The sequence below is a fragment of the Lethenteron reissneri genome, chromosome 68 (genome assembly GCF_015708825.2).
Source record: "Lethenteron reissneri isolate LAM-NWPU_2019-01 chromosome 68, ASM1570882v1, whole genome shotgun sequence".
Lineage (NCBI taxonomy): Eukaryota > Metazoa > Chordata > Hyperoartia > Petromyzontiformes > Petromyzontidae > Lethenteron > Lethenteron reissneri.
The window spans coordinates 3,796,918-3,817,565 of NC_083846.1; the positions used below are offsets into that span (position 1 = coordinate 3,796,918).

At 52.9% G+C, this 20,648-nt stretch overlaps 1 protein-coding gene across 1 annotated transcript in view; it reads left to right on the plus strand.

Annotated features, from left to right (window-relative positions):
- The window catches only part of LOC133360310 (signal peptide, CUB and EGF-like domain-containing protein 2), a 35,682-nt gene that overhangs the window by 4,755 nt on the left and 10,279 nt on the right, over window positions 1-20,648 (plus strand). Inside the window, exons 4-10 of the mRNA XM_061578955.1 lie at window positions 151-647; window positions 1,323-1,392; window positions 2,358-2,474; window positions 3,953-4,072; window positions 11,976-12,098; window positions 15,130-15,249; window positions 18,220-18,342. Of these exons, the coding sequence (XP_061434939.1) occupies window positions 151-647; window positions 1,323-1,392; window positions 2,358-2,474; window positions 3,953-4,072; window positions 11,976-12,098; window positions 15,130-15,249; window positions 18,220-18,342 (1,170 nt within the window). The remainder of the gene's footprint in view (window positions 1-150; window positions 648-1,322; window positions 1,393-2,357; window positions 2,475-3,952; window positions 4,073-11,975; window positions 12,099-15,129; window positions 15,250-18,219; window positions 18,343-20,648) is intronic.

The window sequence follows — 20,648 nt, forward strand, 5'->3', positions numbered from 1 at the left end:
CACGGCGACGGGAGAGGTACCGTCACTCGACGGCTGTAGTCTGGGACAGAGGGAGTCGTGGGAGGTCACGGGGCAATCACACTCACGGACAGTCACAGCCACAATCAGTCACGGGCAGTCACGGTATGGGTGTGCGCGTGTGCCGTGTAGATGTGGATGAGTGTCTCAGTGACAACGGCGGCTGCGACCAGCTGTGCCTCAACTCCATGGGCAGCTACGAGTGCTCCTGCCGGGACGGCTTTCACCTGAGCGCCAACCTGCACACCTGCACGCCCGCCCAGCCCGGTGCGTCTCACACCTGCACGCCCGCCCAGCCCGGTGCGTCTCACACCTGCACGCCCGCCCAGCCTGGTGCGTCTCACACCTGCACGCCCGCCCAGCCCGGTGTGTCTCACACCTGCACGCCCGCCCAGCCCGGTGTGTCTCACACCTGCACGCCCGCCCAGCCCGGTGCGTCTCACACCTGCACGCCCGCCCAGCCCAGTGCGTCTCACACCTGCACGCCCGCCCAGCCCGGTGCGTCTCACACCTGCACGCCCGCCCAGCCCGGTGCGTCTCACACCTGCACGCCCGCCCAGCCCGGTGCGTCTCACACCTGCACGCCCGCCCAGCCCGGTGCGTCTCACACCTGCACCCCCGCCCAGCCGGTGCGTCTCACACCTGCACGCCCGCCCAGCCTGGTGCGTCTCACACCTGCACGCCCGCCCAGCCCAGTGTGTCTCACACCTGCACGCCCGCCCAGCCCGGTGTGTCTCACACCTGCACGCCCGCCCAGCCCGGTGTGTCTCACACCTGCACGCCCGCCCAGCCCGGTGTGTCTCACACCTGCACGCCCGCCCAGCCCGGTGTGTCTCACACCTGCACGCCCGCCCAGCCCGGTGTGTCTCACACCTGTGTTGTCTCACACCTGTGTCTCACACCTGTGGTGTCTCGGCTGCGGTGTCTCACACCTGTGTCTCACACCTGTGGTGTCACGTGTCTCATCTATCTCACACCTGTGGTGTCACGTGTCTCTCACCTGTGGTGTCACGTGTCTCTCACCTGTGATGTCACGTGTCTCACACCTGTGGTGTCACGTGTGTCACACACCTGTGGTGTCACGTGTCTCACCTGTGGTGTCACGTGTCACACCTGTGGTGTCACGTGTCTCACACACCTGTGTGCCACCTGTGTTGTTATCCCTTGACTCACGATGTAGATAATCTGATGATATTGATCTGACGTTGACGACGATGATGATGGCGACGACGATGATTGGTGTTACAGGTGTCCCGGGCTGCGTGAGCGGTTCTCACACCTGTGCGCACCTGTGCGTCAATGAGATGGAGCCCAACGTGCCGTGCGTGTGCCGGCCCGGGCACACGCTGGGGCCTGACCTCGACAGCTGCATCAGTGAGACACCCACCAACCCCGTAGACACACACGCACACTACACAGACAAAGCTCTCCCCCGCCGTGTAGCCTTGTAACAGACTGTTGGGGCAAGTGCTGTTTGGCCACGACCACTCCCGGCCGCCTTTGTCTTCCTGCTGATGTTTACGCAACGCACCAGGTGCTAAGCTTACGAAAAAGGTTAAGGCTGAGTCGACCTCGAGGAAGACCACGACTGGTTCAGATAAACCCAGCCTTCTTCATGCATGCGGCCACCAGGGGCCGCACTAAAGGCTGCCAGGGACCCCACTAAAGGTCACCAGGGGCCGCATTAAAGGTCACCAGGGGCCGCACTAAAGGTCACCAGGGGCCGCACTAAAGGTCACCAGGGGCCGCACTAAAGGCCACCAGGGGCCACATTAAAGGTCACCAGGGACCGCACTAAAGGTCACCAGGGGCCGCACTAAAGGTCACCAGGGGCCGCACTAAAGGTCACCAGGGGCCGCACTGAAGGTCACCAGGGGCCGTCGGTGGCCCATGGGCCTTGCGATAAAGAACACTGAGATATCTTCTTGGTTCTTTCGGTAAAGTCACGTAGAAGGGAAATAATAAAATAAAAATTTTTTACATAATAACTAATTTATTATGCTTTTTTTATTATTTTAGTCACGTAGAAGGGAAATAAAAAAATGATAAAAATTAAACATAATATAAAAATGATTATGCTTTATTTGTATTATTTAATTATTTCCCTTCTACGTGACTTGACCGAAAGAACCAAGAAGATGAAGCCCTGCAGTCACGAAAGTTTTAAATCGAAAACACTGAGATAAATCGTCAGCCGGTGTTGGTGGCCGTGAGTGGGAATCCCGGAACTGCCGCTTCCCATGCCCACCCACCCAATCGGCACGTACGGTGCGAAAGAAGTTCAACATATGTACATACAAACACCCGCCCGTGCCACCCGCCCGTGCCACCCTCCACAGAGACTTGTGCCCACGGCAACGGAGGCTGCCAGCACGGATGCTCCGACTCGGAGCGCGGGCCCGTGTGCTCGTGCCAGGCGCGGTACACCCTGCACGCCGACGGCCACAGCTGCGTGGGTGAGCGACTACACTGGGTGATGGCGGTGGTGGTTGTGGTGATGGTGGTGGTGGCGGCGGTGGTGGTGGTGGTGGTGGCAGTGGTGGTGGTTGTGGCGACGGTGGTGGTGGTTGTGACGACAGTGATGGCAGTGGTGGTGGCGGCGGTGGTGGCGACGGTGGTGGTGGTTGTGGTGACAGTGGTGGTGATGGCGGTAGTGGTTGTGGCGATGGTGGTCGTGGTGGCGGCGGTGGTGGTGGCGGTGGCAGTGGTGGTGGCGGTGGCAGCGGCGGTGGTGGTGGCAGTGGTGGTGGTGACAGTGGCGGTTATGGGTCTGGCAAAAACAACCCCTACCTCCTCGTGGTGCCGGACGGCAACGCTGTGGTGGGCCGTGCCGTGGGTTAACGAGGCTGGATTGTGTGAGGAGCTCACAAATCATTGAAACATTTGGACAAAGTCCCATTGGTGGGCTCCTCCGGCAGGCAAGGCTGCGTTGGCTGGGCGTATGGTATCTCCTGTAATCTCTCATTTACTTGATACAGCTGTCGGGCTGTGACGGTTCCACCTGAAGACGGAAGCTTGTGTTGCTTCCGAAACGTCGTGATTTTTATTTTATTTTACTTTTATTAATTTAAATGTTTTACCTACGTGACTTTACCGAAAAACCTAAGAATATGAATCCTTGCACTCACGAAAGCTTCCAATCTAGAATAAATGGGCGTATGTAGGCCGCATGCCCAGGCACCGCATGCCTAAACAGCTTTTGTTCGGCCGGATCGAGGGGGCTAAACGGGCGTGGCACGGGCTAGAGAAGAGATGGAGTGATGTGATACAGGAGGACGTGGAGCTGAGTGGACTTGCCGATGACTGGTACCAGCGGTGTCAAGATTGGCCTCTGTGGAGGAGGCTCATGAAGGATGCTACTGGGCAGTTGGAGGCAGTCGCCCTCCAACAACAACGGAGGGCGGAGGAGCGATGCTCACAACAACGAGTGGAGCACTGGGTGCTAAAGCACAGCAAGTTGGCACAGTAGGGAGCACAGGTGGTGCATCAGCCAGTCATCTCGGTGATCTCAGTCAGTCGGCCCGTGGCACCTGGGTCTGCTCCGTGACCTCCTGCCAGCGGGCGTTTGACACTTCACGTGGTAGCCTCAAGGTGCACATGGCCTGGCACAAGCGTTATGGTGACGTCACCGCCACTTAGTGGCGAATGGCGGTTGTTGTTGTAGCGACAGTGGTCGCAGTGTCGGTGGCGGTCGTCGTGTTGGTGGTCATGGTGGCGGCGGTGGTGGTGGTGGTGGTGACGATTGGCGAGAGTGGTGGTGGTGGCGGTGGTAGTGGCGATGGCGGCGGTGGTGGTGCTGGCGGTGGTTGTGGCGACAGTAATGGTGGCAACGGTGGCGGTGGGGATGCCTTCATCCAGCAGTGGATAGACCATCACTGATGACGACAATGCGGATGATGGTGTGTAAATGCACTGTTGTTTCACGCATTAACAGCAGACATTTGCACGGACGGTGATGGTGGAGGTGGCGGCTGCGTCCACCAGTGTGGCGGTGGTGGAGCATGCAACTGCCCACAGGGTTTCCACCAGCCTCCCGGAGCCAACGAGTGCCAAGGTACCCGTTGGAAAGCCGTTTCGCTACGCGATTGCATACGCAAGTACGCACACACTCTGCAATGCAGTACACACACACACACACGCACGCGCGTGCGTAGAGACGACTTCGACGCACTTGTTCGGCGTCATCTGGTCCAACACCATGTGAGACTAGGCTCTAAGGAAAGCTGTCTCGGGTGTGGACCAATCAACTTCAAGGAGAGTGCATACATTATCAGAGTTATGTTTTTTTTTGCATTATGACTGCAGGTATTGTGGTCTATGTAAACATGACTCCTTGTAAAAAGGTGTCAGTTTTGTTGCCAGAGAGAAGGGTAAAAAAACTATTATCATATTTTTACTGGAAAATGAGGTTCCAATGGTGAAAGGATTCTCTATTTAAGGAGCCATGTGCTCACCCTCGAACCGGCCAAAACCCCACCGCGACAGCCCCGAATCTCCCGCTCATTCCTTTTATATTACGGTACGTGGCCACGCCCCCTGTCACGTGGCCACGCCCCTATTCTCGATCATTCTCGTGGCCACTAGTCCACTCGCACTGCAGGTTGACTCTACTGTCATTACTCACATACAGATGCATACGGACATGTCCACATGTACACACGCAGAGGAAGACACACATGCACAGGCCAAAACAAAGACAAAGATCCCCTATATAGTCTACAGAGGCTGTTGGGGCAAGTGCTGTTAGCGAGCACCTATGAAGGCCGGCACGGCACACGAGGGGGTGGGTGGCCAGCACCACGCCCGACCGTCTTTGTCTCCCTAACGGCGATGTTTACACACCGCACCAGGTACTCATTTGAGGCTGAGTCGACCTAGGGGAGGCCCAGGACCGGTTCAAGTAATCGTCACTGGTTTAGGCCGTGAGCGTGAATCGATCTCCTGTGGCCGGGTTCGTAGCGCAGCGTAGCGCTAACCGCTGCACCACCGCTCCCCACACACACTCAGCTGAACATACACACACATACTCTTACACACACACTCTTACACACACACATACACACACACATACAAACACTCATACACACACATACTCTTACACATATATACACACATACTCTTACACACACACACACACATATACACACACATACTCTTACACACACATACTCTTACACACACACATATATACACACATACTCTTACACACATATATATATATACACACATACTCTTACACACACACGAATATACACACACGGTGTGGAGAGAGAGGCACGGGGAGGAGAGCTACGTGACCCCAACGAGTCTCGCGCACGCAACACTCACACAACAACAACAACAACCGCCATTCGCCAAGTAGTGGCGATGACGTCACCACGACGCTTGTGCCAGGCCATGTGCACCTTGAGGCCACGTGAAGTGTCGACAGACAGGCAGACAACACACAGACATACAACAACCGCCATTTGCCACTCAGTGGCGGTGACGTCACCACGACGTTTGTGCCAGGCCAGACAGAAATCACATAGACACACACACACAGAGACAAACAACACAGACAGACAGACAACACACAGACACAAGACAAAGATCCCCCGTATAGCCTTAACAGACTGTAGGGGCAAGTGCTGTTAGCGAGCACCTATGAAGGCCGGCACGGCACACGAGGGGGTGTGTGGCCAGCACCACGCCCGACCGCCTTTGTCTCCCCAGTGGCAATGTTTACACACAGCACCAGGTACTCCTTTGAGGCTGAGTCGACCTAGGGGAGGCCCGGAACCGGTTCAGATAATCGTCACTGGTGTTGGCCGTGAGCGGGAATCGAACCCGTGTCGCCAGGTTCATAGCGCAGCGTGCTAACCGCTACACTATCGCTCCCCACGACAGACACACACACACAGACACACACACACAGACACACACACAGACTGACAGACAACACACAGACACACAGGCAGACCACACACACACAGACAGACACACACAGACAGACACACACACAGACAGACAGACAACACACAGACACACAGGCAGACAACACACACACACAGACACACACACAGAAAGACACACACACAGACAGACAGACAACACACAGACACACAGGCAGACAACACACACACACAGACAGACACACACACAGACAGACAGACAACACACAGACACACAGGCAGACAACACACACACAGACAGACACAAAGACAACACACACACAGACAGACACACACAGACAGACACACACACAGACAGACAAACACACACACACCGACAGATAAGACAGCGGGACGCAGGGAATGCGTAAACAGGCGTCAGCACCCCCCCCCCCACGCGAAATGCGAGCGACCGGGCACATTTAGCCGATTCCAGAAGCCGATCAAAATTCTTAGTTCTTTCGGTAAAGTCACTTAGATAAAAAAAAATGTTAAAATTGTTTTAAAATATAAATCATGATAATAGCTTTTTCCCCTTTTATCTGGCAACAAAACAGGTGTTAAGATTTTAAAACACCAAACTGAAATCTTTGAGACGTTGTCTAACAACACCGTTTGAGACGAGGCTCAAAAGAAAGCTGTCTCTGGTGTGGACCAATCAGTTTCAAGGACAATGCCAATATTTTATCAGAGCGTGTTTTTTTTTGTTTGCATTCTGACCACAAGCGTTGTGGTTAACGCAGACATAATTCCACGAAAATAGGTTTCAATTTTGTGTTTTAACATCTTAACACAGCTGTTTAATTCTTCTTGGTTCTTTCGGTAAAGTCACGTAGAATGGGAATAATAAAATAATAAAAATAAAACATAATTAAATAATTCTCACGACGTTTCGGCCACAACGCAAGTAGCCGTCCTCAGGTGGAGAACAGGTCTGTCGAGGAGACAGCGTCTGTTTACTTGCCAGAAAAAAGGGGAAAACCCTATTCTCACATTTTGGTACTGGCAAAGGAGATCCCATGAAATATAATTAATTTTTTATTTTAATTTAATTTTTATTTTCTATCGACTCGACTTTACCGATAGAACTAAGAATATCAATTCCAGCAGTCACGAAAGTTGAAAGTCAAAATCTCAGCCGATCAAAGTTGTTTGCGTCTTTGTTATCGGCGGGGGAGCGGGGAGGGGGGTGGGTGCGGGTTAAGCTGCATGTTTCACATTTTGGCCGTCTTCTCAGAATAATAAAAAAAAATACTAAAAATTCTAATATATCCTTAAAAAATTCAATTTTAGAAAAAAAGACATCACATAAAAAAAATTTCGTTCAGAAAAATAAAAAGAATCCACCCACACTCACCGCTCGCTACCCCCACCCATCAATATCTGTCGCTTCCTACGGAAAAGAGAAACTTGTTTTAAGATTTTGAGAAAATGTGGCCTTGCTTAGGCACAGGTGTTAGCCGGCAATCGAAGTATTCCGGCTCCACCTCGCCCTCCCCCCCTCCCACGCTGTCTCCCCCCTCTCTGCAGCTGGGTTTGCCTTGGCTACACGGACCTCAATGACTTACACAGAGTGGCAATGTCTTACACAGAGTGGCAATGAATTACAATGTCTTACACAGAGTGGCAATGTCTTACACAGAGTGGCAATGAATTACAATGTCTTACACAGAGTGGCAATGTCTTACACAGAGTGGCAATGAATTACAATGTCTTACACAGAGTGGCAATGACTTACACAGAGTGGCAATGTCTTACACAGAGTGGCAATGTCTTACACAGAGTGGCAATGAATTACAATGTCTTACACAGAGTGGCAATGTCTTACACAGAGTGGCAATGTCTTACACAGAGTGGCAATGACTTACACAGAGTGGCAATGTCTTACACAGAGTGGCAATGTCTTACACAGAGTGGCAATGTCTTACACAGAGTGGCAATGTCTTACACAGAGTGGCAATGAATTACAATGTCTTACACAGAGTGGCAATGTCTTACACAGAGTGGCAATGTCTTACACAGAGTGGCAATGACTTACACAGAGTGGCAATGTCTTACACAGAGTGGCAATGTCTTACACAGAGTGGCAATGTCTTACACAGAGTGGCAATGTCTTACACAGAGTGGCAATGTCTTACACAGAGTGGCAATGTCTTACACAGAGTGGCAATGTCTTACACAGAGTGGCAATGACTTACACAGAGTGGCAATGTCTTACACAGAGTGGCAATGTCTTACACAGAGTGGCAATGTCTTACACAGAGTGGCAATGTCTTACACTGAGTGGCAATGTCTTACACAGAGTGGCATTACCTGTGCAATGTCTTACACAGAGTGGCAATGTCTTACACAGAGTGGCAATGTCTTACACAGAGTGGCAATGTCTTACACAGAGTGGCAATGTCTTACACAGAGTGGCAATGTCTTACACAGAGTGGCAATGTCTTACACAGAGTGGCAATGTCTTACACAGAGTGGCAATGTCTTACACAGAGTGGCAATGTCTTACACAGAGTGGCAATGTCTTACACAGAGTGGCAATGTCTTACACAGAGTGGCAATGTCTTACACAGAGTGGCAATGTCTACACAGAGTGGCAATGTCTTACACAGAGTGGCAATGTCTTACACAGAGTGGCAATGTCTTACACAGAGTGGCAATGTCTTACACAGAGTGGCAATGTCTTACACAGAGTGGCAATGTCTTACACAGAGTGGCAATGTCTTACACAGAGTGGCAATGTCTTACACAGAGTGGCAATGTCTTACACAGAGTGGCAATGTCTTACACAGAGTGGCAATGTCTTACACAGAGTGGCAATGTCTTACACAGAGTGGCAATGTCTTACACAGAGTGGCAATGTCTTACACAGAGTGGCAATGTCTTACACAGAGTGGCAATGTCTTACACAGAGTGGCAATGTCTTACACAGAGTGGCAATGTCTTACACAGAGTGGCAATGTCTTACACACAGTGGCAATGTCTTACACAGAGTGGCAATGTCTTACACAGAGTGGCAATGTCTTACAAAGAGTGGCAATGTCTTACACAGAGTGGCAATGTCTTACACAGAGTGGCAATGTCTTACACAGAGTGGCAATGTCTTACACAGAGTGGCAATGACTTACACAGAGTGGCAATGTCTTACAAAGAGTGGCAATGTCTTACACAGAGTGGCAATGTCTTACACAGAGTGGCAATGTCTTACACAGAGTGGCAATGTCTTACACAGAGTGGCAATGACTTACACAGAGTGGCAATGTCTTACACAGAGTGGCAATGTCTTACACAGAGTGACAATGTCTTACACAGAGTGGCAATGTCTTACACAGAGTGGCAATGTCTTACACAGAGTGGCAATGTCTTACACAGAATGGCAATAACTTACACAGAGTGGCAATGTCTTACACAGAGTGGCAATGACTTAGAACTGTTTAGTTGTGTTTAGTTTTTTTTCCTTCCCCCGCACTCTCCGATCATCCACGGCTGGGCCAAGTAACGGCGCGAAAGATGTTCAACGCACGCACACGCACACGCACACACAAACACGCGCGCGCACGCACACGCACGCACACGTGCGCACAGAGAATTCCGACACTCAAAAAATGTGTAGCAGGTGTGTGTCGCGGGGTAGCGATGGGGTAAGGAAGTTTCGCCTGTCTCGGCGGAGGCTGGCGCGCACGGAATGAGGAGTCCGCGTTTGATCGGGAGCCGAATTCGGGGCACGCCACGCATGGGGCATAACTTGCTTGCTCCCCACACGCACACGGCGTGATCGCGCGCTCATCACGATCCACGCAACGCTGGCTCGCAGCTCATCGCGGGGCATACCTCTGGTGCGCGCATGGCACGCACCAGACGGGGCATTCCTCATTCGACTGCACGCACGGACATCTACGCACGCACATCCACGCACGCACATCCATGCACGCACGCACATCCACGCACGCACATCCACGCACGCACGCACATCCACGCACGCACATCCACGCACGCACGCACATCCACGCACGCACATCCACGCACGCACATCCACGCACGCACATCCACGCACGCACGCACATCCACGCACGCACATCCATGCACGCACGCACATCCACGCACGCACGCACATCCACACACACATCCACGCACATCCACGCACATCCACGCACGCACATCCACGCACGAATATCCACGCACGCACATGCACGCACATCCACGCACGCATATCCACACACGCACATCCACGCACGCACATTCACACACGCACATCCACGCACACACGCACATCCACGCACGCACATCCACGCACATCCACGCATGCACATCCACGCACGCACATCCACGCACGCACATCCACGCACACACGCACATCCACGCACGCACATTCACACACGCACATCCACGCACGCACATTCACACACGCACATCCACGCACGCACATCCACGCACATCCACGCACGCACATCCACGCACATCCACGCACGCACATCCACGCACGCACATCCACGCACGCACGCACATCCACACACGCACATCCACGCACGCACGCACATCAACGTACGCACGCACATCCACACACACACGCACATCCACGCACACACGCATATCCACGCACGCACACCCACGTACACACGCACATCCACACACGCACATCCACTCCGACGCACAGTTACACAAAGATCCTCCCTATAGGCTTCTGATCAGCGCGGTTGGCTCTCCGTACGATGCGAAAGCAGTTCCACTACATCTTCTTGGTTCTTTCGGTAAAGTCACGTAGAAGGGAAGTAATAAAATAATAAAAATAAAACAAAGTAGTTTTCACGACGTGAGAATTATTTTATTATGTTTGTCTGAAAGACGCTTGTTTGTCTGAAAGACGCTGTCGCCTCGACAGACCTGGTCTTCACCTGAGGACGGCTGCTTGCGTTGTGGCCGAAACGTCGTGAGAATTATTTTATTTTTATTTTGATGTTTTACTTACGTGACTTAACCGAAAAAAACCTAAGAATATGAATCTTTGCAGTCACGAAAGCTTCAAATCTAGGGTTGAGAAATGTGACGTCACATCAAAATGTGCAACTTTAAATAAATATAGACAACACGTTATACTTAATAAAATAAACTTTTTAATAAATGTTTTCTCCTACAAACATCAGAGTGCAGCGCCACATTAAATACGCACTACAATGACAATAGTTTAATAGTTTAAATGCTCGGTGTAGTCGGCACTTTGCTTCGTTCATCATTTCGTAAATTTTTTTTTTACTTTGCTTCATGTAAACCCCCACCTCTCTCCCCTCCCTTCCTCCCCTCCCTCCCCCTCCCTCCCCCTCCCTCCCCCTCCCTCCCCTCCCTCCCACCCTCCCCTCCCTCCCCTCCCACCCTCCCCTCCCTCCCTCCCACCCTCCCCTCCCTCCCACCCTCCCCTCCCTCCCCTCCCACCCTCCCCTCCCCCTCCCTCCCACCCTCCCTCCCTCCCCTCCCACCCTCCCCTCCCTCCTTCCCTCCCTCCCTCCCTCCCTCCCCTCCCTCCCACCCTCCCCTCCCTCCCCTCCCACCCTCCCCTCCGTCCCACCCTCCCCTCCCTCCCCTCCCACCCTCCCCTCCCTCCCTCCCTCCTCTCCCTCCCACCCTCCCCTCCCTCCCCTCCCACCCTCCCCTCCCTCCCCTCCCTCCCTCCCTCCCCTCCCTCCCACCCTCCCCTCCCCTCCCTCCCACCCTCCCCTCCCTCCCCTCCCACCCTCCCCTCCCCCTCCCTCCCACCCCTCTCTTCCTCCCCTCCCTCCCTCCCACCCTCCCCTCCCCTCCCTCCCACCCTCCCCTCCCTCCCCTCCCTCCCACCCTCCCCTCCCTCCCACCCTCCCCTCCCTCCCTCCCCTCCCTCCCTCCCTCCCTCCCCTCCCTCCCCTCCCTCCCACCCTCCCCTCCCCTCCCTCCCACCCTCCCCTTCCTCCCCTCCCTCCCACCCTCCCCTCCCCTCCCTCCCACCCCTCTCTCCCTCCCCTCCCTCCCCCTGCCTCCCACCCCTCCCTCCCACAGATGTGGACGAGTGCGCTGTGGCTAACGGGGGCTGTTTGGGCTTCTGCGTGAACGCCCCCGGCAGCTTCGCGTGCCGCTGTGGGACGGGGTTCACCCTCCAGCCCGACCAGCGCTCGTGCCACGGTGACAGGCTCTCTCCACTGCTGCCTGCACTGATGTCTCCACTGCTCTCTCCACTGCTGCCTGCACTGTTACCTGCACTGCTGCCTCCACTGTTGCCTGCACTGCTACCTCCACTGCTACCTGCACTGCTGTCTCCACTGATACCTGCACTGCTACCTCCACTGCTACCTGCACTGCTGCCTCCACTGCCACCTCCACTGATACCTGCACTGCTGCCTCCACTGCTGCCTCCACTGCCACCTCCACTGATACCTGCACTGCTACCTCCACTGCTACCTGCACTGATACCTCCACTGCTGCCTCCACTGCTGCCTCCACTGCCACCTCCACTGATACCTGCACTGCTACCTCCACTGCTACCTGCACTGCTGCCTCCACTGCTGCCTCCACTGCCACCTCCACTGATACCTGCACTGCTACCTCCACTGCTACCTGCACTGATACCTCCACTGCTGCCTCCACTGCTGCCTCCACTGCCACCTCCACTGATACCTGCACTGCTACCTCCACTGCTACCTGCACTGCTGCCTCCACTGCCACATCCACTGCTACCTGCACTGATACCTCCACTGCTGCCTCCACTGCCACCTCCACTGATACCTGCACTGCTGCCTCCACTGCTACCTCCACTGCTACCTCCACTGCTACCTCCACTGCTACCTCCACTGCTACCTCCACTGCTACCTCCACTGCCACCTCCACTGCTACCTCCACTGCTACCTCCACTGCTACCTCCACTGCCACCTCCACTGATACCTCCACTGCTACCTCCACTGCTACCTCCACTGCTACCTCCACTGCCACCTCCACTGCTACCTCCACTGCTACCTCCACTGCTGCCTCCACTGCTACCTCCACTGCTACCTCCACTGCTACCTCCACTGCTACCTCCACTGCTACCTCCACTGCTACCTCCACTGCCACCTCCACTGATACCTCCACTGCTACCTCCACTGCTACCTCCACTGCCACCTCCACTGCTACCTCCACTGCTACCTCCACTGATGTCTCCACTGCTACCTGCACTGATACCTGCACTGCTATAGACTCACAGACTCACACAGAGACCCATAGACTCACACAGAGACCCATAGACTCACACAGAGACACACAGACTCACACAGAGACGCACAGACTCACACAGACCCACAGACTCACACAGAGACCCATAGACTCACACAGAGACCCATAGACTCACACAGAGACACACAGACTCACACAGAGACCCATAGACTCACACAGAGACCCACAGACTCACACAGAGACCCACAGACTCACACAGAGACCCACAGACTCACACAGAGACCCACAGACTCACACAGAGACCCACAGACTCACATAGAGACCCACAGACTCACACAGAGACCCATAGACTCACACAGAGACCCACAGACTCACATAGAGACACACAGACTCACACAGACCCACAGACTCACACAGAGACCCATAGACTCACACAGAGACCCATAGACTCACACAGAGACACACAGACTCACACAGAGACCCATAGACTCACACAGAGACCCACAGACTCACACAGACACCCGCAGACTCACACAGAGACCCACAGACTCACACAGAGATCCACAGACTCACAGAGACTCACAGACTCACACAGAGACCCACAGACTAACACAGAGACCCATATCCTCACACAGAGACCCACAGACTCACACAGAGACCACAGACTCACACAGAGACCCACAGACTCACACAGAGACCCACAGACTCACATAGAGACCCACAGACTCACACAGAGACCCACAGACTCACAGAGACTCACAGACTCACACAGAGACCCACAGACTAACACAGAGACCCATATCCTCACACAGAGACCCACAGACTCACACAGAGACCACAGACTCACACAGAGACCATAGACTCACACATTTGCAAATGCGATGCATAACTTTGACCACTGCCCGTGCGATGTCGATAGTTCAATGTCAATGCCCCATTGCATCCAGGGACCACTGCTACTTTGTGGCGTGAATCTTGGTGTGGTCAGAGGACTGCTCTTCCTTGGGGGCCGTCCATAAATGACGTCACGCACTTAGGGGGGGGGGGTTAGACATTTGTGACGATGTGTGACGAGGGGGGGGGGGTGGTTGAGAAATGTGACGTCACAGCAAAATGCGCAACTTTAAATGAATATAGACAACACGTTCTACTTAATTAAATATACTTTTTAATAAATGTTTTCTCCTACAACATCAGAGTGCAGCGCCACATTAAATACGCACTACAATGACAATAGTTTAAAGCGATTTGAAGCATGTTTTATTTTACAAATAGAAAATGTGTTTTTTTTGGGGGGGGGGCAGAGCTTTGTGACGTCATATTTGAGGGGGGGGGGTCTGACTTTTCGTGACGCCGTGTGACGAGGGGGGGGGGGTGTAAAAATTGTCTAAAATCGCGTGACGTCATTTATGTACGGCCTTTTGGCCAATCTTCATGAATCGGACTGATAGAATTGATGTTTGTATCAGTGACACTGATCAGAACCGGTCCTGGGCCTCCCCTAAGTCTTAGCCTCAAACATCGTCACCGGGGAGACAAAGGCGGCCGGGCGTGGTGCTGGCCACCCACCCCCTCGTGTACCGTTCCGGCCTTCATAGGTGCTCGCTAACAGCACTTGCCCCTACAGTCTGTTAAGGCTATATGGGAGATCTTTGTCTGTGTGTGTGTGTGTCTGTGTGTGTGTGTCTGTGTGTCTGTGTCTGTCTGTGTGTGTGTCTGTGTGTCTGTGTGTGTCTGTGTGCCTGTGTGTGTGTCTGTGTGTGTCTGTGTGTCTGTGTGTGTAGATGTGTATCTGAACCGGTCCTGGGCCTCCCCTAGGTCGACTCAGCCTTAAATGAATACCTGGTGCGGTGTGTAGTAAACATCGCCACTGGGGGAGACAAAGGCGGTCGGGCGTGGTGCTGGCCACCCACCCCCTCGTGTGCCGTGCCGGCCTTCATAGGTGCTCGCTAACAGCACTTGCCCCTACAGTCTGTTAAGGCTACACGGGGGATCTTTGTCTGTGTAGATGTGGACGAGTGCTCGCTGCAGCTGGTCACGTGTGAGCACTTCTGCTCCAACCTGCCGGGCGGCTTCCTCTGCTCCTGCCGCACGGGGTTTGCGCTCTACGGACTCACGCACTGCGGAGGTACAGCCGCCAAGCACAGCATCCATCACAACATAGCATCCATCACATCATAGCATCCATCATAGCATCCATCATAGCATCACAACATAGCATCCATCATAGCATCCATCACATCATAGCATCCATCATAGCATCCATCATAGCATCCATCATAGCATCACAACATAGCATCCATCATAGCATCCATCACAACATAGCATCCATCACAACATAGCATCCATCGCAACATAGCATCCATCACAACATAGCATCCATCATAGCATCCATCATAGCATCCATCACAACACAGCATCCATCATAGCATCCATCATAGCATCCATCATAGCATCCATCACAACATAGCATCCATCACAACATAGCATCCATCACAACGTAGCATCCATCACATCATAGCATCCATCACAACACAGCATCCATCACAACGTAGCATCCATCACATCATAGCATCCATCACAACATAGCATCCATCACATCATAGCATCCATCACATCATAGCATCCATCACAACATAGCATCCATCATAGCATAGCATCCATCACATCATAGCATCCATCACATCATAGCATCCATCACAACGTAGCATCCATCACATCATAGCATCCATCACAACATAGCATCCATCACATCATAGCATCCATCACATCATAGCATCCATCACATCATAGCATCCATCACATCATAGCATCCATCACAACATAGCATCCATCACAACATAGCATCCATCACAACATAGCATCCATCACATCATAGCATCCATCACATCATAGCATCCATCACAACATAGCATCCATCACATCATAGCATCCATCACATCATAGCATCCATCACATCATAGCATCCATCATAGCATCCATCATAGCATCCATCACAACATAGCATCCATCACAACATAGCATCCATCACAACGTAGCATCCATCACATCATAGCATCCATCACAACACAGCATCCATCACAACGTAGCATCCATCACATCATAGCATCCATCACAACATAGCATCCATCACATCATAGCATCCATCACATCATAGCATCCATCACAACATAGCATCCATCATAGCATAGCATCCATCACATCATAGCATCCATCACATCATAGCATCCATCACAACGTAGCATCCATCACATCATAGCATCCATCACAACATAGCATCCATCACATCATAGCATCCATCACATCATAGCATCCATCACATCATAGCATCCATCACAACATAGCATCCATCACATCATAGCATCCATCACATCATAGCATCCATCACAACATAGCATCCATCACATCATAGCATCCATCACATCATAGCATCCATCACATCATAGCATCCATCACAACACAGCATCCATCACAACGTAGCATCCATCACATCATAGCATCCATCACAACATAGCATCCATCACATCATAGCATCCATCACATCATAGCATCCATCATAGCATCCATCATAGCATCCATCATAGCATACATCACAACATAGCATCCATCATAGCATCCATCATAGCATCCATCACAACATAGCATCCATCGCAACATAGCATCCATCACAACATAGCCTCATAGCATAGCATGGCATGGCAGCAGAGCATCACAGCATGGCAGGGCATAGCATCACAGTATTTCATGGCAGCATAGCCTGGAATAGCATGGCATGGCATCATACATGGAATTGAATCGCACCACGACATGGCATAGCATAGCATGGCATAGCATCACAGCATAGCATGGCAGCATAACATGGCTTGGCATTGCATGGCATAGCATCACAGCATAGCCTCACATAGCACAGACACACGCCGTCACATTGCTTGGCATAGTATAAAGAACCATAGCATCGCATACCATTACACAACATAGCATCATATAGCATCATATAAAACATAGCATCACATAGTATAGAACCGCATAAACCACCACGGCGTCACATAGCATAGCACCACGAAACAGCGTAGCGTGACACAGGTGCTGTGTGTGGTGTGCTGTGTGGTGTGCTGTGTGTGGTGTGCTGTGTGTGGTGTGCTGTGTGTCTGTGTGGTGTGTGGTGTGCTGTGTGGTGTGCTGTGCGGTGTGCTGTGTGTGGGGTGGTGTGCTGTGTGTGGGGTGGTGTCCTGTGTGTGGTGTGGTGTGCTGTGTGTGGTGTGCTGTGTGGTGTGCTGTGTGGTGTGCTGTGTGTGGTGTGCTGTGTGTGGTGTGCTGTGTGTCTGTGTGGTGTGTGGTTTGCTGTGTGGTGTGCTGTGCGGTGTGCTGTGTGTGATGTGTGTGGTGTGGTGTGCTGTGTGGTGTGCTGTGTGTCTGTGTGTTGTGTGGTGTGCTGTGTGTGGTGTGGTGTGTGTGGTGTGGTGTGCTGTGTGTGGTGTGCTATGTGTGGTGTGGTGTGCTGTGTGTGGTGTGGTGTGCTGTGTGGTGTGGTGTGCTGTGTGTGGTGTGGTGTGTGTGGTGTGGTGTGCTGTGTGTGGTGTGGTGTGCTGTGTGGTGTGCTGTGTGGTGTGCTGTGTGCTGTGTGTGGTGTGCTGTGTGGTGTGCTGTGTGTCTGTGTGTTGTGTGGTGTGCTGTGTGTGGTGTGCTGTGTGTGGTGTGGTGTGCTGTGTGTGGTGTGCTGTGTGTGGTGTGGTGTGCTGTGTGTGGTGTGGTGTGCTGTGTGGTGTGTTGTGTGGTGTGCTGTGTGTGGTGTGGTGTGTGTGGTGTGGTGTGCTGTGTGTGGTGTGGTGTGCTGTGTGGTGTGCTGTGTGGTGTGCTGTGTGCTGTGTGTGGTGTGCTGTGTGGTGTGGTGTGCTGTGTGTGGTGTGCTGTGTGTGGTGTGCTGTGTGGTGTGCTGTGTGCTGTGTGTGGTGTGCTGTGTGTGGTGTGCTGTGTGTGGTGTGCTGTGTGTGCTGTGTGTGGTGTGGTGTGCTGTGTGTGGTGTGGTGTGCTGTGTGTGGTGTTGTGTGTGGTGTGCTGTGTGGTGTGCTGCGTGGTGTTCTGTGTGTGCTGCGTGTAGACGTGGATGAGTGTGCTGTCGAGAAGGGCGGCTGTGCCCACTCGTGCGTGAACAGCCAGGGCAGCTTTGCGTGCGGCTGTCCTCCAGGGATGAGCTTGCACTGGAACCTCAAGGACTGCGTGGGTGAGTCACGGCACAGACACACACAGACACACACACACAGACACACACACACAGACACACAGACACACACACAGACACACAGACACACACACAGACACACACACACAGACACACACACACAGACACACACACAGACACACACACAGACACACACACAGACACACACACACCACACAGACACACACACCAACAACCACACAGACACACACACAGACACACACACACCCCCACACAGACACAGAACAACAACAACCGCCATTCGCCACTAAGTAGCGGTGACGTCACCACGACGCTTGTGCCAGGCCATGTGCACCTTGAGGCCACGTGAAGTGTCGAACGCCCGCTGGCAGGAGGTCACGGGGCTAACCCAGCAGGTGCCACGGGTCGACTGACCGAGATGACCGAGATGACTGAGATGACCGAGACGAGTGGCTGATGCACCACCTGTGCCCCCTACTGTGCCAACTTGCTGTGCTTTAGCCACCCGGCGCTCCGCTCGTTGTTGTGAGCGTCGCTCCTCCGCCTTCCGTTGTTGTTGGAGGGCGACTGCCTCCAACTGCTCAGCAGCGTCGTTCACGAGCCTCCTCCACTAGAGGCCGATCTTGACACCGCTGGTACCAGTCATCGGCAAGTCCACTCAGCTCCACGTCCTCCTGCACCACATCACTCCATCTCTTCTCTAGCCCGTGCCGTGCCCGTTTAGCCCCCTCGATCCGGCCGAACAAAACCTGTTTATGGCATGCGGTGGCTGGGCATGCGGGCTACATGACCCAGCCAACGCAGCCTTGCCTGCCGGAGGAGCTCACCGATGGGACTTTGACCAGATCTTTCAAGGATTTGTGAGCTCCTCACACAATCCAGCCTGCAGGTTAAACCCAGGATGGATCGTAGGCAGGCCAGCCTAAATGTTTCCAACCGGCGAAGATGCTCCATTAGGGGGGTCCACATTTCGCAAGCGTAGAGAAGGGACACACACACACAGACACACAGACACACACACCAACAACCACACACACACCAACAACCACACTGACACACTGACACACAGACACACAGACACACACACCAACAACCACACTGACACACAGACACACACACACACAGACACACACACCAACAACCACACTGACAGACTGACACACAGACACACACCGCGCAGACACACACACCAACAACCACACAGACACACACACACACACACCAACAACCACACACACACAGACACACACACCAACAACCACACAGACGATACTATCTCTGTGATCCGCCACATAGTGGTGAACGGCGGTTGTTGTTATTGTTGTTGTTACTGTTGTTATTGTTGTTGTTATTGTTATTGTTGTTGTTATTGTTGTTGTTACTGTTGTTATTGTTTTTGTTACTGTTGTTGTTATTGTTGTTGTTATTGTTGCTGTTGTTATTGTTGTTGTTACTATTGTTGTTGTTGTTGTTACTATTGTTGTTGTAATTGTTGTTGTTATTGTCTCGATTCACAGACTCGTGCGCACGGAGAGCCGTGCGCACGTCTGTGACGTCAAACCCTCGGCCTCTCCTCCACTCGTCGTCTGGTCAGCACCTCCACCCAGCGTGCTCCACTGCAGGTGATGATGGTGGTGGTGGTGGTGAGGATGGTGGTGATTGTGGTCATGGTGGTGGTGGTGAGGATGATGGTGGTGATTGTTGTCATGGTGATGATGATGGTGGTGATTGTGGTCATGGTGATGAGGATGGTGGTGATTGTGGTCATGGTGATGAGGATGGTGGTGATTGTGGTGGTCATGGTGATGATGGTGGTGATTGTGGCGTGCTCCACTGCAGGTGATGATGGAGGTGGTGGTGATGAGGATGGTGGTGATTGTGGTCATGGTGATGATGATGGTGGTGGTGGTGAGGATGATGGTGGTGATTGTGGCGTGCTTCACTGCAGGTGATGCCGGAGGTGGTGGTGGTGAAGATGGTGGTGATTGTGGTCATGGTGATGATGATGGTGGTGGTGGTGAGGATGATGGTGGTGATTGTGGTCATGGTGATGATGGTGGTGATGATGATGGTGGTGGTGGTGAAGATGATGGTGGTGATTGTGGTCATGGTGATGATGGTGGTGGTGATGATGGTGGTGGTGAAGATGATGGTGGTGATTATGGTCATGGTGATGATGGTGGTGGTGATGATGGTGGTGATGGTGGTGAAGATGATGGTGGTGATTGCGGTCATGGTGATGATGGTGGTGGTGAAGATGATGGTGGTGATTGTGGCGTGCTCCACTGCAGGTGATGCTGGAGGTGGCCGCGGTGGTTGTGGTGGTG